A 15,439-nucleotide genomic window follows, 5' to 3' on the forward strand; every position below is an offset into this window, starting at 1 on the left:
CGTTCCAAGAATGCCTTGGTTTATAAAAGGCTTTCGTTCGAAAGATAGGGGATATCACATTGGGAAATCCATAAGTTACGATGTGTTTACTTTGACGCATATATTGCGGGGAACCCAAATGCTATTTTACGCAATGGGTTAAGAAATTATTTTGACTCAATATATCCGAATATTGGACTTCGTGATTTATAAAAAGCGGCTAACATGCAACATAAAGAAGCATGTTATGCTTACGGATTAGTAATGTTCGCTTCTCACCAAAGTGAGAACAAGAACATCGGGCTACAACTATTAAACAAAACGTTCCCACAAGTGACAGAGCCGGTAATTGGGGTAAGAAATGAGGTTTTTAGATTGTTACGGGACTGTTGGACATTACGTAACCCTCGTCCCTTTGACGACGTTACAACACGCTGTCTTATCAATGGCTATAACGGTTATGTTTCACAAGACCAAGGATGGGAAGTAATCCTAGTAAAACCAGAATGCATGACTTGTTTCTGGACGTATGAATTACGTGTCTTTATTGCCTTTGCTGAACGACTTGTGTACTGGCTAGAATTATCTTCACAATCATCTTGTATCAAATTTATTGTGTGCTATATTTCATGCTATATGTAAAATAAGCGGTATTGTAAGTTTGTAAAATATTGTGTAAAAGTTTGAACGCGAAATATTATTATAATCAGTTTTTCATATAGAATTGTAGTAGTTGAATTGTATATTAGCTACTAAGTATGAACTTAACGGGTAGGTACTACCCGAATTTAAACTTATAAAACGCTAATATGAATAAAAAGCTTTTATAAATGAGTTCATATTATGCTACGAAATACTATTAACTGCTCTTAATATTCTGTATGATTAACTTGTTCATTTGACTATTTTGAAGGAAATGGCACCGACTACTCGACACACCGTGAATATGAATGAAGAGGAATTCCGTACTTTTCTAGCTTCAAACATAGCCGCTATACAGGCTGCGCTACATACCAATAATAACCTTGGATCTAGCAGTACAGGAAATCGTGTAGGATGCACCTACAAAGAATTCACTGCCTGCAAACCTTTGGAATTTGATGGAACCGAAGGACCGATCGGATTGAAACGGTGGACCGAGAAGGTCGAATCGGTGTTTGCCATAAGTATGTGTACTGAAGAGGACAAAGTGAAGTACACTATGCATACCTTCACAGGTTCTGCGTTAACATGGTGGAATACCTATCTAGAGCAAGTGGGACAAGACGATGCGTACGCACTACCGTGGTCAGCATTCAAGCACTTGATGAACGAGAAGTACCGTCCCAGAACCGAGTTCAATAAGCTCAAGACAGAACTTAGAGGGTTACGAACCCAAGGATTTGATATTACCACGTACGAAAGACGATTCACAGAATTGTGCCTATTGTGTCTGGGAGCATTCGAAGATGAGGAAGAGAAGATCGACGCGTTTGTGAAAGGATTACCGGAAAGAATCCAAGAAGATATAAGTTCACACGAGCCCGCCTCCATACATCAGGCATGTAGAATGGCTCACAAACTAGTGAACCAGATTGAAGAAAGAATTAAAGAACAGACTGCTGAAGAGGCCAATGTAAAGTAAGTCAAAAGAAAGTGGGAGGAAAACGGTGATAAGAATCACCAATACAACAACAACAGCAATTACAACAATAATCGTAACAATTATCCCAACAATCGCAATATCAATCGCAACTACAACAAACGGCCCAACAACAACAACAACAACAACAACAACAACAACAACAACAGCAACTACAACAATCATCCCAACAACAATAATAACCACAACAACAACAACAATCAGAAGCAGCTATGCCAAAGGTGTGAAAAGTATCATTAGGGGTTCTGCACCAAATTTTGCAACAAGTGTAAAAGAAATGGTTATAGCGCGGCGAAGTGTGAGGTCTATGGACCAGGGGTTAATAGAACGAAAGGAACAAATGGTGTCGGAACGAGTAATGGCGGAGCAAGTAGTGTCGGAGCAAGTTATGCCAATGTAGTTTGTTATAAATGTGGAAAACCGGGCCACATTATTAGAAATTGCCCGAACCAGGAGAACACGAATGGACAAGGCCGCGGAAGAGTTTTCAATATTAATGCGGTAGAGGCACAGGAAGACCCGGAGCTTGTTACGGGTACCTTTCTTATTGACAATAAATCTGCTTACGTTTTATTTGATTCGGGTGCGGATAGAAGCTATATGAGTAGAGATTTTTGTGCTAAATTAAGTTGTCCATTGATGCCTTTGGATAGTAAATTTTTACTCGAATTAGCAAATGGTAAATTAATTTCAGCAGGTAATATATGTCGGAATCGAGAAATTAAACTGGTTAGCGAAACATTTAAGATTGATTTGATACCAGTAGAGTTAGGGAGTTTTGATGTGATAATCGGTATGGACTGGTTGAAAGAAGTGAAAGCAGAGATCGTTTGTTACAAAAATGCAATTCGCATTATACGAGAAAAAGGAAAACCCTTAATGGTGTACGGAGAAAAGGGCAACACGAAGCTACATCTTATTAGTAATTTGAAGGCACAAAAACTAATAAGAAAAGGTTGCTATGCTGTTCTAGCACACGTCGAGAAAATACAAACTGAAGAAAAGAGCATCAATGATGTTCCCATTGCAAAAGAATTTCCCGATGTATTTCCGAAAGAATTACCGGGATTACCCCCACATCGATCTGTTGAATTTCAAATAGATCTTGTACCAGGAGCTGCACCAATAGCTCGTGCTCCTTACAGACTCGCACCCAGCGAGATGAAAGAACTGCAAAGCCAATTACAAGAACTTTTAGAGCGTGATTTCATTCGACCAAGCACATCACCGTGGGGAGCTCCTGTTTTGTTTGTCAAGAAGAAAGATGGTACATTCAGGTTGTGTATCGACTACCGAGAGTTGAACAAACTTACCATTAAGAACCGCTACCCACTACCGAGAATCGACGACTTATTTGATCAACTACAAGGCTCGTCTGTTTATTCAAAGATTGACTTACGTTCCGGGTATCATCAAATGCGGGTGAAAGAAGATGATATTCCAAAGACTGCTTTCAGAACACGTTACGGTCATTACGAGTTTATGGTCATGCCGTTTGGTTTAACTAATGCACCAGGTGTGTTCATGGACCTTATGAACCGAGTGTGTGGACCATACCTTGACAAGTTTGTCATTGTTTTCATTGATGACATACTTATTTACTCAAAGAATGACCAAGAACACGGTGAACATTTGAGAAAGGTGTTAGAAGTATTGAGGAAGAAAGAATTTTACGCTAAGTTTTCAAAGTGTGCATTTTGGTTGGAAGAAGTTCAATTCCTCGGTCACATAGTGAACAAAGAAGGTATTAAGGTGGATCCAACAAAGATAGAAACTGTTGAAAAGTGGGAAACCCCGAAAACTTCGAAACACATACGCCAGTTTTTAGGACTAGCTGGTTACTACAGAAGGTTCATCCAAGACTTTTCCAGAATAGCAAAACCCTTGACTGCATTAACGCATAAAGGGAAGAAATTTGAATGGAATGATGAACAAGAGAAAGCGTTTCAGTTATTGAAGAAAAAGCTAACTACGGCACCTATATTTTCATTGCCTAAAGGGAATGATGATTTTGTGATTTATTGTGACGCATCAAAGCGAGGTCTCGGTTGTGTATTAATGCAACGAACGAAGGTGATTGCTTATGCGTCTAGACAATTGAAGATTCACGAACAAAATTATACGACGCATGATTTGGAATTAGGCGCGGTTGTTTTTGCATTAAAGACTTGGAGGCACTACTTATATGGGGTCAAAAGTATTATATATACCGACCACAAAAGTCTTCAACACATATTTAATCAGAAACAACTGAATATGAGGCAGCGTAGGTGGATTGAATTATTGAATGATTACGACTTTGAGATTCGTTACCACCCGGGGAAGGCAAATGTGGTAGCCGATGCCTTGAGCAGGAAGGACAGAGAACCCATTCGAGTAAAATCTATGAATATAATGATTCATAATAACCTTACTACTCAAATAAAGGAGGCGCAACAAGGAGTTTTAAAAGAGGGAAATTTAAACGATGAAATACCCAAAGGATCGGAGAAGCATCTTAATATTCGGGAAGACGGAACCCGGTATAGGGCTGAAAGGATTTGGGTACCAAAATTTGGAGATATGAGAGAAATGGTACTTAGAGAAGCTCATAAAACCAGATACTCAATACATCCTGGAACTGGGAAGATGTACAAGGATCTCAAGAAACATTTTTGGTGGCCGGGTATGAAAGTCGATGTTGCTAAATACGTTGGAGAATGTTTGACGTGTTCTAAGGTCAAAGCTGAGTATCAGAAACCATCAGGTCTACTTCAACAACCCGAAATCACGGAATGGAAATGGGAAAACATTACCATGGATTTCATCACTAAATTGCCAAGGACTGCAAGTGGTTTTGATACTATTTGGGTAATAGTTGATCGTCTCACCAAATCAGCACACTTCCTGCCAATAAGAGAAGATGACAAGATGGAGAAGTTAGCACGACTGTATTTGAAGGAAGTCGTCTCCAGACATGGAATACCAATCTCTATTATCTCTGATAGGGATGGCAGATTTATTTCAAGATTCTGGCAGACATTGCAGCAAGCATTAGGAACTCGTCTAGACATGAGTACTGCCTATCATCCACAAACTGATGGGCAGAGAGAAAGGACGATACAAACGCTTGAAGACATGCTACGAGCATGTGTTATTGATTTTGGAAACAGTTGGGATCGACATCTACCGTTAGCAGAATTTTCCTACAACAACAGCTACCATTCAAGCATTGAGATGGCGCCGTTTGAAGCACTTTATGGTAGAAAGTGCAGGTCTCCGATTTGTTGGAGTGAAGTGGGGGATAGACAGATTACGGGTCCGGAGATTATACAAGAAACTACCGAGAAGATCATCCAAATTCAACAACGGTTGAAAACCGCCCAAAGTCGACAAAAGAGCTACGCTGACATTAAAAGAAAAGATATAGAATTTGAAATTGGAGAGATGGTCATGCTTAAAGTTGCACCTTGGAAAGGCGTTGTTCGATTTGGTAAACGAGGGAAATTAAATCCAAGGTATATTGGACCATTCAAGATTATTGATCGTGTCGGACCAGTAGCTTACCGACTTGAGTTACCTCAACAACTCGCAGCTATACATAACACTTTCCACGTCTCGAATTTGAAGAAATGTTTTGCTAAAGAAAATCTCACTATTCCGTTAGATAAAATCCAAATCAACGAAAAACTTCAATTCATCGAAGAACCCGTCGAAATAATGGATCGTGAGGTTAAAAGACTTAAGCAAAACAAGATACCAATTGTTAAGGTTCGATGGAATGCTCGTAGAGGACCCACGTTCACCTGGGAGCGTGAAGATCAGATGAAGAAGAAATACCCGCATCTATTTCCAGAAGATTCGTCAACACCTTCAACAGCTTAAAATTTCAGGACGAAATTTATTTAACGGGTAGGTACTGTAGTGACCCGAACTTTTTCATGTTTATATATATTAATTGAGATTGATATTTATATGATTAAATGTTTCCAACATGTTAAGCAATCAAACTTGTTAAGACTTGATTAATTGAAATATGTTTCATATAGACAATTGACCACCCAAGTTGACCGGTGATTCACGAACGTTAAAACTTGTAAAAACTATATGATGACATATATATGGATATATATATATATATATATATATATATATATATATATATATATATATATATATATATATATATATATATATATATATATATATATATATATATATATATATATATATATAGTTAACATGATACCATGATAAGTAAACATATCATTAAGTATATTAACAATGAACTACATATGTAAAAACAAGACTACTAACTTAATGATTTTTAAACGAGACATATATGTAACGATTATCGTTGTAAAGACATTTAATGTATATATATCTTATTAAGAGATATTCATACATGATAATATCATGATAATATAATAATTTAAAATCTCATTTGATATTATAAACATTGGGTTAACAACATTTAACAAGATCGTTAACCTAAAGGTTTAAAAACAACACTTACATGTAACGACTAACGATGACTTAACGACTCAGTTAAAATGTATATACATGTAGTGTTTTAATATGTATTTATACACTTTTGAAAGACTTCAATACACTTATCAAAATACTTCTACTTTACAAAAATGCTTAAAATTACATCCTCGTTCAGTTTCATCAACAATTCTACTCGTATGCACCCGTATTCGTACTCGTACAATACACAGCTTTTAGATGTATGTACTATTGGTATATACACTCCAATGATCAGCTCTTAGCAGCCCATGTGAGTCACCTAAGACATGTGGGAACCATCATTTGGCAACTAGCATGAAATATCTCATAAAATTATAAAAATATGAGTAATCATTCATGACTTATTTACATGAAAACAAAATTACATATCCTTTATATCTAATCCATACACCAACGACCAAAAACACCTACAAACACTTTCATTCTTCAATTTTCTTCATCTAATTGATCTCTCTCAAGTTCTATCTTCAAGTTCTAAGTGTTCTTCATATATTCTACAAGTTCTGGTTACATAAAATCAAGAATACTTTCAAGTTTGCTAGCTCACTTCCAATCTTGTAAGGTGATCATCCAACCTCAAAAAATCTTTGTTTCTTACAGTAGGTTATCATTCTAATACAAGGTAATAATCATATTCAAACTTTGGTTCAATTTCTATAACTATAACAATCTTATTTCAAGTGATGATCTTACTTGAACTTGTTTTTCGTGTCATGATTCTGCTTCAAGAACTTCGAGCCATCCAAGGATTCATTGAAGCTAGATCCATTTTTCTCTTTTCCAATAGGTTTATCCAAGGAACTTAAGGTAGTAATGATGTTCATAACATCATTCGATTCATACATATAAAGCTATCTTATTCGAAGTTTTAAACTTGTAATCACTAGAACATAGTTTAGTTAATTCTAAACTTGTTCGCAAAAAAAGTTAATCCTTCTAACTTGACTTTTAAAATCAACTAAACACATGTTCTATATCTATATGATATGCTAACTTAATGATTTAAAACCTGGAAACACGAAAAACACCGTAAAACCGGATTTACGCCGTCGTAGTAACACCGCGGGCTGTTTTGGGTTAGTTAATTAAAAACTATGATAAACTTTGATTTAAAAGTTGTTATTCTGAGAAAATGATTTTTATTATGAACATGAAACTATATCCAAAAATTATGGTTAAACTCAAAGTGGAAGTATGTTTTCTAAAATGGTCATCTAGACGTCATTCTTTCGACTGAAATGACTACCTTTACAAAAACGACTTGTAACTTATTTTTCCGACTATAAACCTATAATTTTTCTGTTTAGATTCATAAAATAGAGTTCAATATGAAACCATAGAAATTTGATTCACTCAAAACGGATTTAAAATGAAGAAGTTATGGGTAAAACAAGATTGGATAATTTTTCTCATTTTAGCTACGTGAAAATTGGTAACAAATCTATTCCAACCATAACTTAATCAACTTGTATTGTATATTATGTAATCTTGAGATACCATAGACACGTATACAATGTTTCGACCTATCATGTCGACACATCTATATATATTTCGGAACAACCATAGACACTCTATATGTGAATGTTGGAATTAGCTATACAGGGTTGAGGTTGATTCCAAAATATATATAGTTTGAGTTGTGATCAATACTGAGATACGTATACACTGGGTCGTTGATTGATTCAAGATAATATTTATCAATTTATTTCTGTACATCTAACTGTGGACAACTAGTTGTAGGTTACTAACGAGGACAGCTGACTTAATAAACTTAAAACATCAAAATATATTAAAAGTGTTGTAAATATATTTTGAACATACTTTGATATATATGTATATATTGTTATAGGTTCGTGAATCAACCAGTGGCCAAGTCTTACTTCCCGACGAAGTAAAAATATGTGAAAGTGAGTTATAGTCCCACTTTTAAAATCTAATATTTTTGGGATGAGAATACATGCATGTTTTATAAATGATTTACAAAATAGACACAAGTACGTGAAACTACATTCTATGGTTGAATTATCGAAATAAAATATGCCCCTTTTTATTAAGTTTGGTAATCTAAGAATTAGGGAACAAACACCCTAATTGACGCGAATCCTAAAGATAGATCTATTGGGCCTAACAAACCCCATCCAAAGTACCGGATACTTTAGTACTTCGAAATTTATATCATATCCGAAGGGTGTCCCGGAATGATGGGGATATTCTTATATATATGCATCTTGTTAATGTCGGTTACCAGGTGTTCACCATATGAATGAATTTTATCTCTATGTATGGGATGTGTATTGAAATATGAAATCTTGTGATCTATTATTATGATTTGATATATAGGTTAAACCTATAACTCACCAACATTTTTGTTGACGTTTTAAGCATGTTTATTCTCAGGTGATTATTAAGAGCTTCCGCTGTCGCATACTTAAATAAGGACGAGATTTGGAGTCCATGCTTGTATGATATTGTGTAAAAACTGCATTCAAGAAACTTATTTTGTTGTAACATATTTGTATTGTAAACCATTATGTAATGGTCGTGTGTAAACAGGATATTTTAGATTATCATTATTCGATAATCTACGTAAAGTTTTTTAAACCTTTATTGATGAAATAAAGGTTATGGTTTGTTTTAAAATGAATGCAGTCTTTGAAAAACGTCTCATATAGAGGTCAAAACCTCGCAACGAAATCAATTAATATGGAACGTTTTTAATCAATAAGAACGGGACATTTCATTGAGTGTGAAACTGAAACGTTTACCGGCGAATCTATCCGAAACACCATTTTCAGCCTCATTTCCAGAGTAGTCGACACGATTATATTCTATCCACAATTCTAAACCTTATTCATCCACTTGTTCTGACCGACAATCATCCCGGAGTAATACAAGAAGTCAACGAACTTCGCACTCGAGTAATCAATTTGGAAAATATGGTGCAAAATGTACCAGCTTCAACAACATCACCAGCGCCAATAGTACCATCAGTAATAGCACCATTACCATCAACAATCCATGCCTTAACATCTCATTCTACATTAGTTATCTTCGTTCGACATGGCGATTATGTAACCTCTAATGTTTTAGTGATTATATATTCTTATTCTAACGGTAAATCAAATGAGTTTAATATCATATTAACTCATTAAATTCATGATTACATCTGAAGAAAATATATATGTATATATGTTTTCATAAAGATTGTAATTAATAATTCTTTTGTACAAACTGTTAATGGTGAAAATATTTTAACGGGTAGGTAATACCCGAGGAGTATTCAGATTTCAGAAAGAAGGAGAGAGAGAGCTGAAAAGAGAGCAGAATCTGCTCAATAGAGTACATACTCAAGTGCTCAAAAAAAGATTTGATGGTAAAAGAAAATTATGCCCTAGAGAAGAAGCAGTGGATGAGTTAGTTAGAGAGGTTGCTGCTGCAAAAGGAATGTTTGTTGAGGATTACTTAAAAATGGTGAAAGAAAAGGAGTTAAGTTCCAAGGCTGAGAAGTTTGTACTGAAACGATTGGAAGAAGAAAGGAATCTGGCAGAAAAGTTAAATGTAAGATTTTCATACAGAGGTTTCAAAGATAATACAATAGCTGATTGTATGTTGAAAAGAAATGATGATGGAATGATACGTATTGAGATAACTTTGGATAATCAAAGCAAAAGAATAGTTAATTTGGATCAGTTATTTATTTTAGGTTTCTTTGAATGGAAGAGTATTGCAAGGAGTGTGAAGAGTCTTCAAGAGTGGGATCTCAAACAAGAAGTGCTTAGACAATCTGTGAAAGTGAGTTATAGTCCCACTTTTAAAATCTAATATTTTTGGGATGAGAATACATGCAGGTTTTATAAATGATTTACAAAATAGACACAAATACGTGAAACTACATTCTATGGTTGAATTATCGAAATCGAATATGCCCCTTTTTATTAAGTCTGGTAATCTAAGAATTAGGGAACAGACACCCTAATTGACGCGAATCCTAAAGATAGATCTATTGGGCCTAACAAACCCCATCCAAAGTACCGGATGCTTTATTACTTCGAAATTTATATCATATCTGAAGGGTGTCCCGGAATGATGGGGATATTCTTATATATGCATCTTGTTAATGTCGGTTACCAGGTGTTCACCATATGAATGATTTTTATCTCTATGTATGGGATGTGTATTGAAATATGAAATCTTGTGGTCTATTATTATGATTTGATATATATAGGTTAAACCTATAACTCACCAACATTTTTGTTGACGTTTTAAGCATGTTTATTCTCAGGTGATTATTAAGAGCTTCCGCTGTCGCATACTTAAATAAGGACGAGATTTGGAGTCCATGCTTGTATGATATTGTGTAAAAACTGCATTCAAGAAACTTATTTTGTTGTAACATATTTGTATTGTAAACCATTATGTAATGGTCGTGTGTAAACAGGATATTTTAGATTATCATTATTTGATAATCTACGTAAAGCTTTTTAAACCTTTATTGATGAAATAAAGGTTATGGTTTGTTTTAAAATGAATGCAGTCTTTGAAAAACGTCTCATATAGAGGTCAAAACCTCGCAACGAAATCAATTAATATGGAACGTTTTTAATCAATAAGAACGGGACATTTCATAATGAACAGCGGAAGATTTCTTTCAAGTCCTGAGAATAACATGCTTTAAAATGTCAACATAAAGTTTGTGAGATATAGGTTTAATGCTAGTAGCTTTATAACTATAGACCACAAGATTTCATATTCATAAACATTTTAATAAAAATATTCTAAGTTGTTGAGCACTTGGTAACCATACTTAACATTTAATCAACGTCGCATATTCCCTTTATTATGAAATCTCCCTACACCGTACCAAGTGTAGTCACCGAAACGAAGTACTGTACAACCGTTGAATACTGGTCGTCCAGTTCGGTTGGGGTTGTCAGGCCCGATAGATCTATCAACAGGATTCGCGTTTACACTACCCCATGTAAATAGTAGTTACCAAGCTCCAAGGAAATATGCCAGTGGTACAACTCAACGTAGAATATATTTTTAGTCACTTGTGCCTATAACGTAAATCATAAAATGCATGTATTCTCATCCCGAAATATTTAGAGTTTAAAGGTGGGACTATATACTCACTTTTGCCTTGAAGGTATTTAACTCGACTTGGTCTCCGATAGATATCACGAACCTAACCATATATATAATATATCAACATATTTTCTTTTCAAGTAATCGTTATATATATATATATATATATATATATATATATATATATATATATATATATATATATATATATATATATATATATATATATATATATATATATATGTATATATATATATACTTATAATACTTTTAATATTTTCTTAGTCCGTAGTTAGTAGTCCGATGTTAGTGGTCCACAATTAGTTGCTCAATAAAATAAATAGAGACCCCATCATATTCGTATTGATCAGAATTAATCTCGACCCATGGTACCATGTTGTCAAATGACGTGTTGCGTATATAAAGTACCGTGTTGTCAAATGACGTGTTGCGTACAATCATGAGGTCTTATGATTAATCTTCTCGTGTTGTTTACGGGTGGTCCTGAAATATATAAAATCAAATCATAAGTAATTATATATAAAATATCATATTAATTAGAAAAGATATGATTAATTTACTTTTTCTCCAAATATTTTCGTAGCTAAACTAGCTTCGGATACCCAATCTTGTTTTAGTCGTAGTTTCTTCATTACAACTCCGTTTTTGTTGGTTCAACTTGCCACTTCCTTGGATCGAGTCAAATTTTAAGAATATGAACTGCAAATACCTTGGTTTACATTCGGAATCACAAGTTATAGTTCAAACTTTGGTGAAACTTATGAAAGTGATCATTTTCCATCATAAAAACAACATTTAATGATCATTTTTCTAAAAATACTTACACTTTGAGTTAAACCATGAAATTTTTATGTGTTAACATATTCATAAGAAATATCATTTTTCAAGAACATAAACTTCCAATTCAATGTTCAAGATGGTTTTTAATTATCCAACCCAAAACAGCCCCCGGTTGCACTCCGACGACGTAGATTCAGTTTTTAAGATGTTCTTTGTAAAACCAAGTTATATCTTGTTAAGTTAGCATATCATTATGATATATTACAGATCTTGAAGTGTTTTAAAAGTTAAGTTAGAAGGATCTATTTAGTTTGCGAACAAGTTTGAAATCATTCAAACTATGTTCTTGTTGTTAAAATTTTACAACACAAAATAAGATAGCTATATAAATATGAATCAAATAAGGTTATGAATAAGATTACTACCTCAAGTTACTTGGATAAAGTTACTGCAAAAGATAAGAAAAATCCTAGAACCAAAAGAGTGGTGGAGTGGGATTGAAAGATTGGAAGTAAACTTGTATTCTTGGAAGGATTATTGAAGTGTTCTTGAAAGGTTTTTCTTATGATGATTATAGATTGGTTTTTGATCTAGTTTTTGATTTAAGTGTTGAAGGTTTACTGAATGGTTTGAGTATATAATTAGAGAGTGTTTTAGAGATATAAAATTGCAGTTAGAAATCAAAAACATGGAATGATATATAAATAAATATGAAATGTGCTATATGCATGCAAAAAAAAATCCTAATTTGTAATTTTGTATAATTATTGTATGCTAGAGGTCAAAAAGTATTTCCCTATCATTTAGGGCAGTAATATGGCTGATTTAGATGTTGATTTGATGTATATATACCAATAGTAAATACGTATAGAAGCTGGGTATGATACGGGTACATATACCCTTGATATACGTATAGAAATCTTGAGAAAACGGAACGAGAATTAAAATATAACTATCTTTTGTAAATATACTTATATTGTTTTATGTATAAAAGCCCTTTAAAAGTGATTAAATACATATCTATACGATACTTGTATAAGCATTATAAGTTATAAGTATTTATGTCAAAGAACGTTACGTATAGTTATCGTTTTGAAAACTTAAGTTAGTAGTTTCAAAGTATACTTTTATCTTATTGTTATTAGTACACAATGAGATGTTAAACCATCCTTAGATCATATATATAAATACATATATATATACACAAATGTATAATTATCGTATGTTATATAGTTCGTGATATCATCGGTCAAATTGGACGGTCAAACGTTGTGTAAAACTCTTTTCAAAAACATAAGTCTCAACAATTTAGATTGCTTATCATGTTGGTAAGGTTTAATTTATGTAAATATTAATCTCATAAGTATAAAATGATCGGAAAAATCCGGGTCGTTACAGTACCTACCCGTTAAAGAAATTTCGTCCCGAAATTTGATAGAGGTAGTCGTGGATAACAATAAGAATGTTTTCATGACAAATATGAGTTGATAAATAGGATTTTTTCATCATGGTAAATATGGATAAAACCATTTGATTTTGTGAAGAGTACAAGTGAAGCTATCACCAAAGAGTGAAATGAGTAGGTATAGATTCGTTATATCTTTTGACGTAGATAAGTTTGATTTCCAAGTTCAAGAGATTTGGAGAAAATCTTTGTAATAAGATTTAATTCTTCGGTAATCAAGAAAATTAGGATCCGCTTTAAATGCGATCATCTGTTTTGATTGCTCTGTCGGATATTTTACTATAAATCCACCCCCGTTGTTTCCTTAAAAACTCACACCTTCTATTCTTCCTCCCTCAACTCATACTTTAAAGCATTCATTAATATACTCCATCCAGTACTGATTCCTGATATACTCATAACTTTCATATATGTCATTCTTTTTCTTCATTTACCACCGGAGGATTTTATTTATTTTACTATTACCTTGGGGTTGTAGTAAATTTTAATTTTCCCGTGCCTGTACGTGGCAATACGTATTGATATGCAAGGTTTGTAATTTATGTGTTGTTGTCGAGCTTTATATTTTCTTTTATATTCAAGGGTTCCATACTTTTGTCTCCTCTTCCCGACTTCCACTCAAGCGAATAATGGTCCAGAATTCGTAATGATTTTGAAATGAACATAGTTAATGTTCTAAGAAAAAAATCGTAATGGCACGATCTTGATTTGTCAAATTACCAGATTATCCTGGAAAAGACCGAATTATCAAGAAATATTTTCTTGATATTTTTAGAAATTGAATAGAATGTAAGAGTCGTGTAACACGTCACATGATGATGGTACTGTGAATCACCACATTCCATTAGAAACTCAACATGACTTACTGTAATATAATCATGTTGATCAAGTGTCATTATATTATAATAACTCATGCATCAGTTCCCAACACTACTTCAAAAACATTCATATTTTAAACTCGAAGGTTTTAGACTTTAGAAACTAAAATAGTTTCTTTTATGATGTAACACAGGTAACATGAAGAGATAATAATATCAGACAAGAATATTTATGAAGATATCTTCAGAAATATTGAAGATATTAATAAAGAAAGATTTGATGATATCTTAGAATTTCAGAATCAAATTGTGATGAAGAAATTCATTCACGATGATTTAGAGCGATTAAGAAGTAAGGTATTCGATAAAGATTTTATCAGAATTAGAATCATCGAGATTCTTCATGTACAAGTTTAGTCATTGTGATTTGTTCACAGCCTCCTTCAAAATTTCGCATAATCCGCTTTTTGGTACTAAAATTTTCTATTGAGCGTTTCCAACACTCCATTCTTTATCATCAACTTTTGGCCATTAAGACTATCTACAACATGCTGCTTCGTCAGCATTTTCAAAGTTAACGGATCTAGGGCATTGGTTATCAAACCGAGGTGGTTTCAGGAGAATTGTGTTTTTAGATGATTAAACGCTGATGGTAATATGGTGGAATATAAAAGGTTCCCTAGTAACAATAAAGCGTACGCATATATATCAAGGTTATAATAAGGTTGTTTCGGATGAAAAGTCGGAGTTGACTTGCTGAAGCTGTGACAAAAATTGGCTACTTTGAAAAAAAAATCGTAAGGTTGTTTTTGCTAATAAATGATAAAGAATTCGACGCGGTACGTGTTAAACTATGACTTTGAGTTCAAGAGTTTTTCAGGTGCATAACTATATGCATAAATCTTTTCTTCCGTAGATGAAGTGCGGTTGGTTCAACCTCTCGATTGAGGTATTTTCAAGAATCATGAAAGGTTTGAACGCGGATTGTAATCATGAAGGGTTCAACCTCTCATTAGGTATTTTAACAATGAGTTATATACATAAAAATGAGACTATTAATTTAAGAAACTCGAAAACGATATATATAATGATTATCGTTATAACAATGTCTTACTAGGTACATATTGAAATGTCCCGTTC

The 15,439-nt window shown here is 33.6% G+C and overlaps 1 protein-coding gene across 1 annotated transcript in view; it reads left to right on the top strand.

Annotated features, from left to right (window-relative positions):
- Positions 1–9,598: 9,598 nt before the first annotated feature.
- The window catches only part of LOC139860302 (LEAF RUST 10 DISEASE-RESISTANCE LOCUS RECEPTOR-LIKE PROTEIN KINASE-like 2.1), a 49,791-nt gene continuing 43,950 nt past the window's right edge, over positions 9,599–15,439 (top strand). The window contains exon 1 of the mRNA XM_071849067.1: positions 9,599–9,926. Within this exon, the coding sequence (XP_071705168.1) occupies positions 9,599–9,926 (328 nt within the window). The remainder of the gene's footprint in view (positions 9,927–15,439) is intronic.

Source organism: Rutidosis leptorrhynchoides, chromosome 7, assembly GCF_046630445.1.
Source record: "Rutidosis leptorrhynchoides isolate AG116_Rl617_1_P2 chromosome 7, CSIRO_AGI_Rlap_v1, whole genome shotgun sequence".
NCBI classification, from domain to species: Eukaryota; Viridiplantae; Streptophyta; class Magnoliopsida; order Asterales; family Asteraceae; genus Rutidosis; species Rutidosis leptorrhynchoides.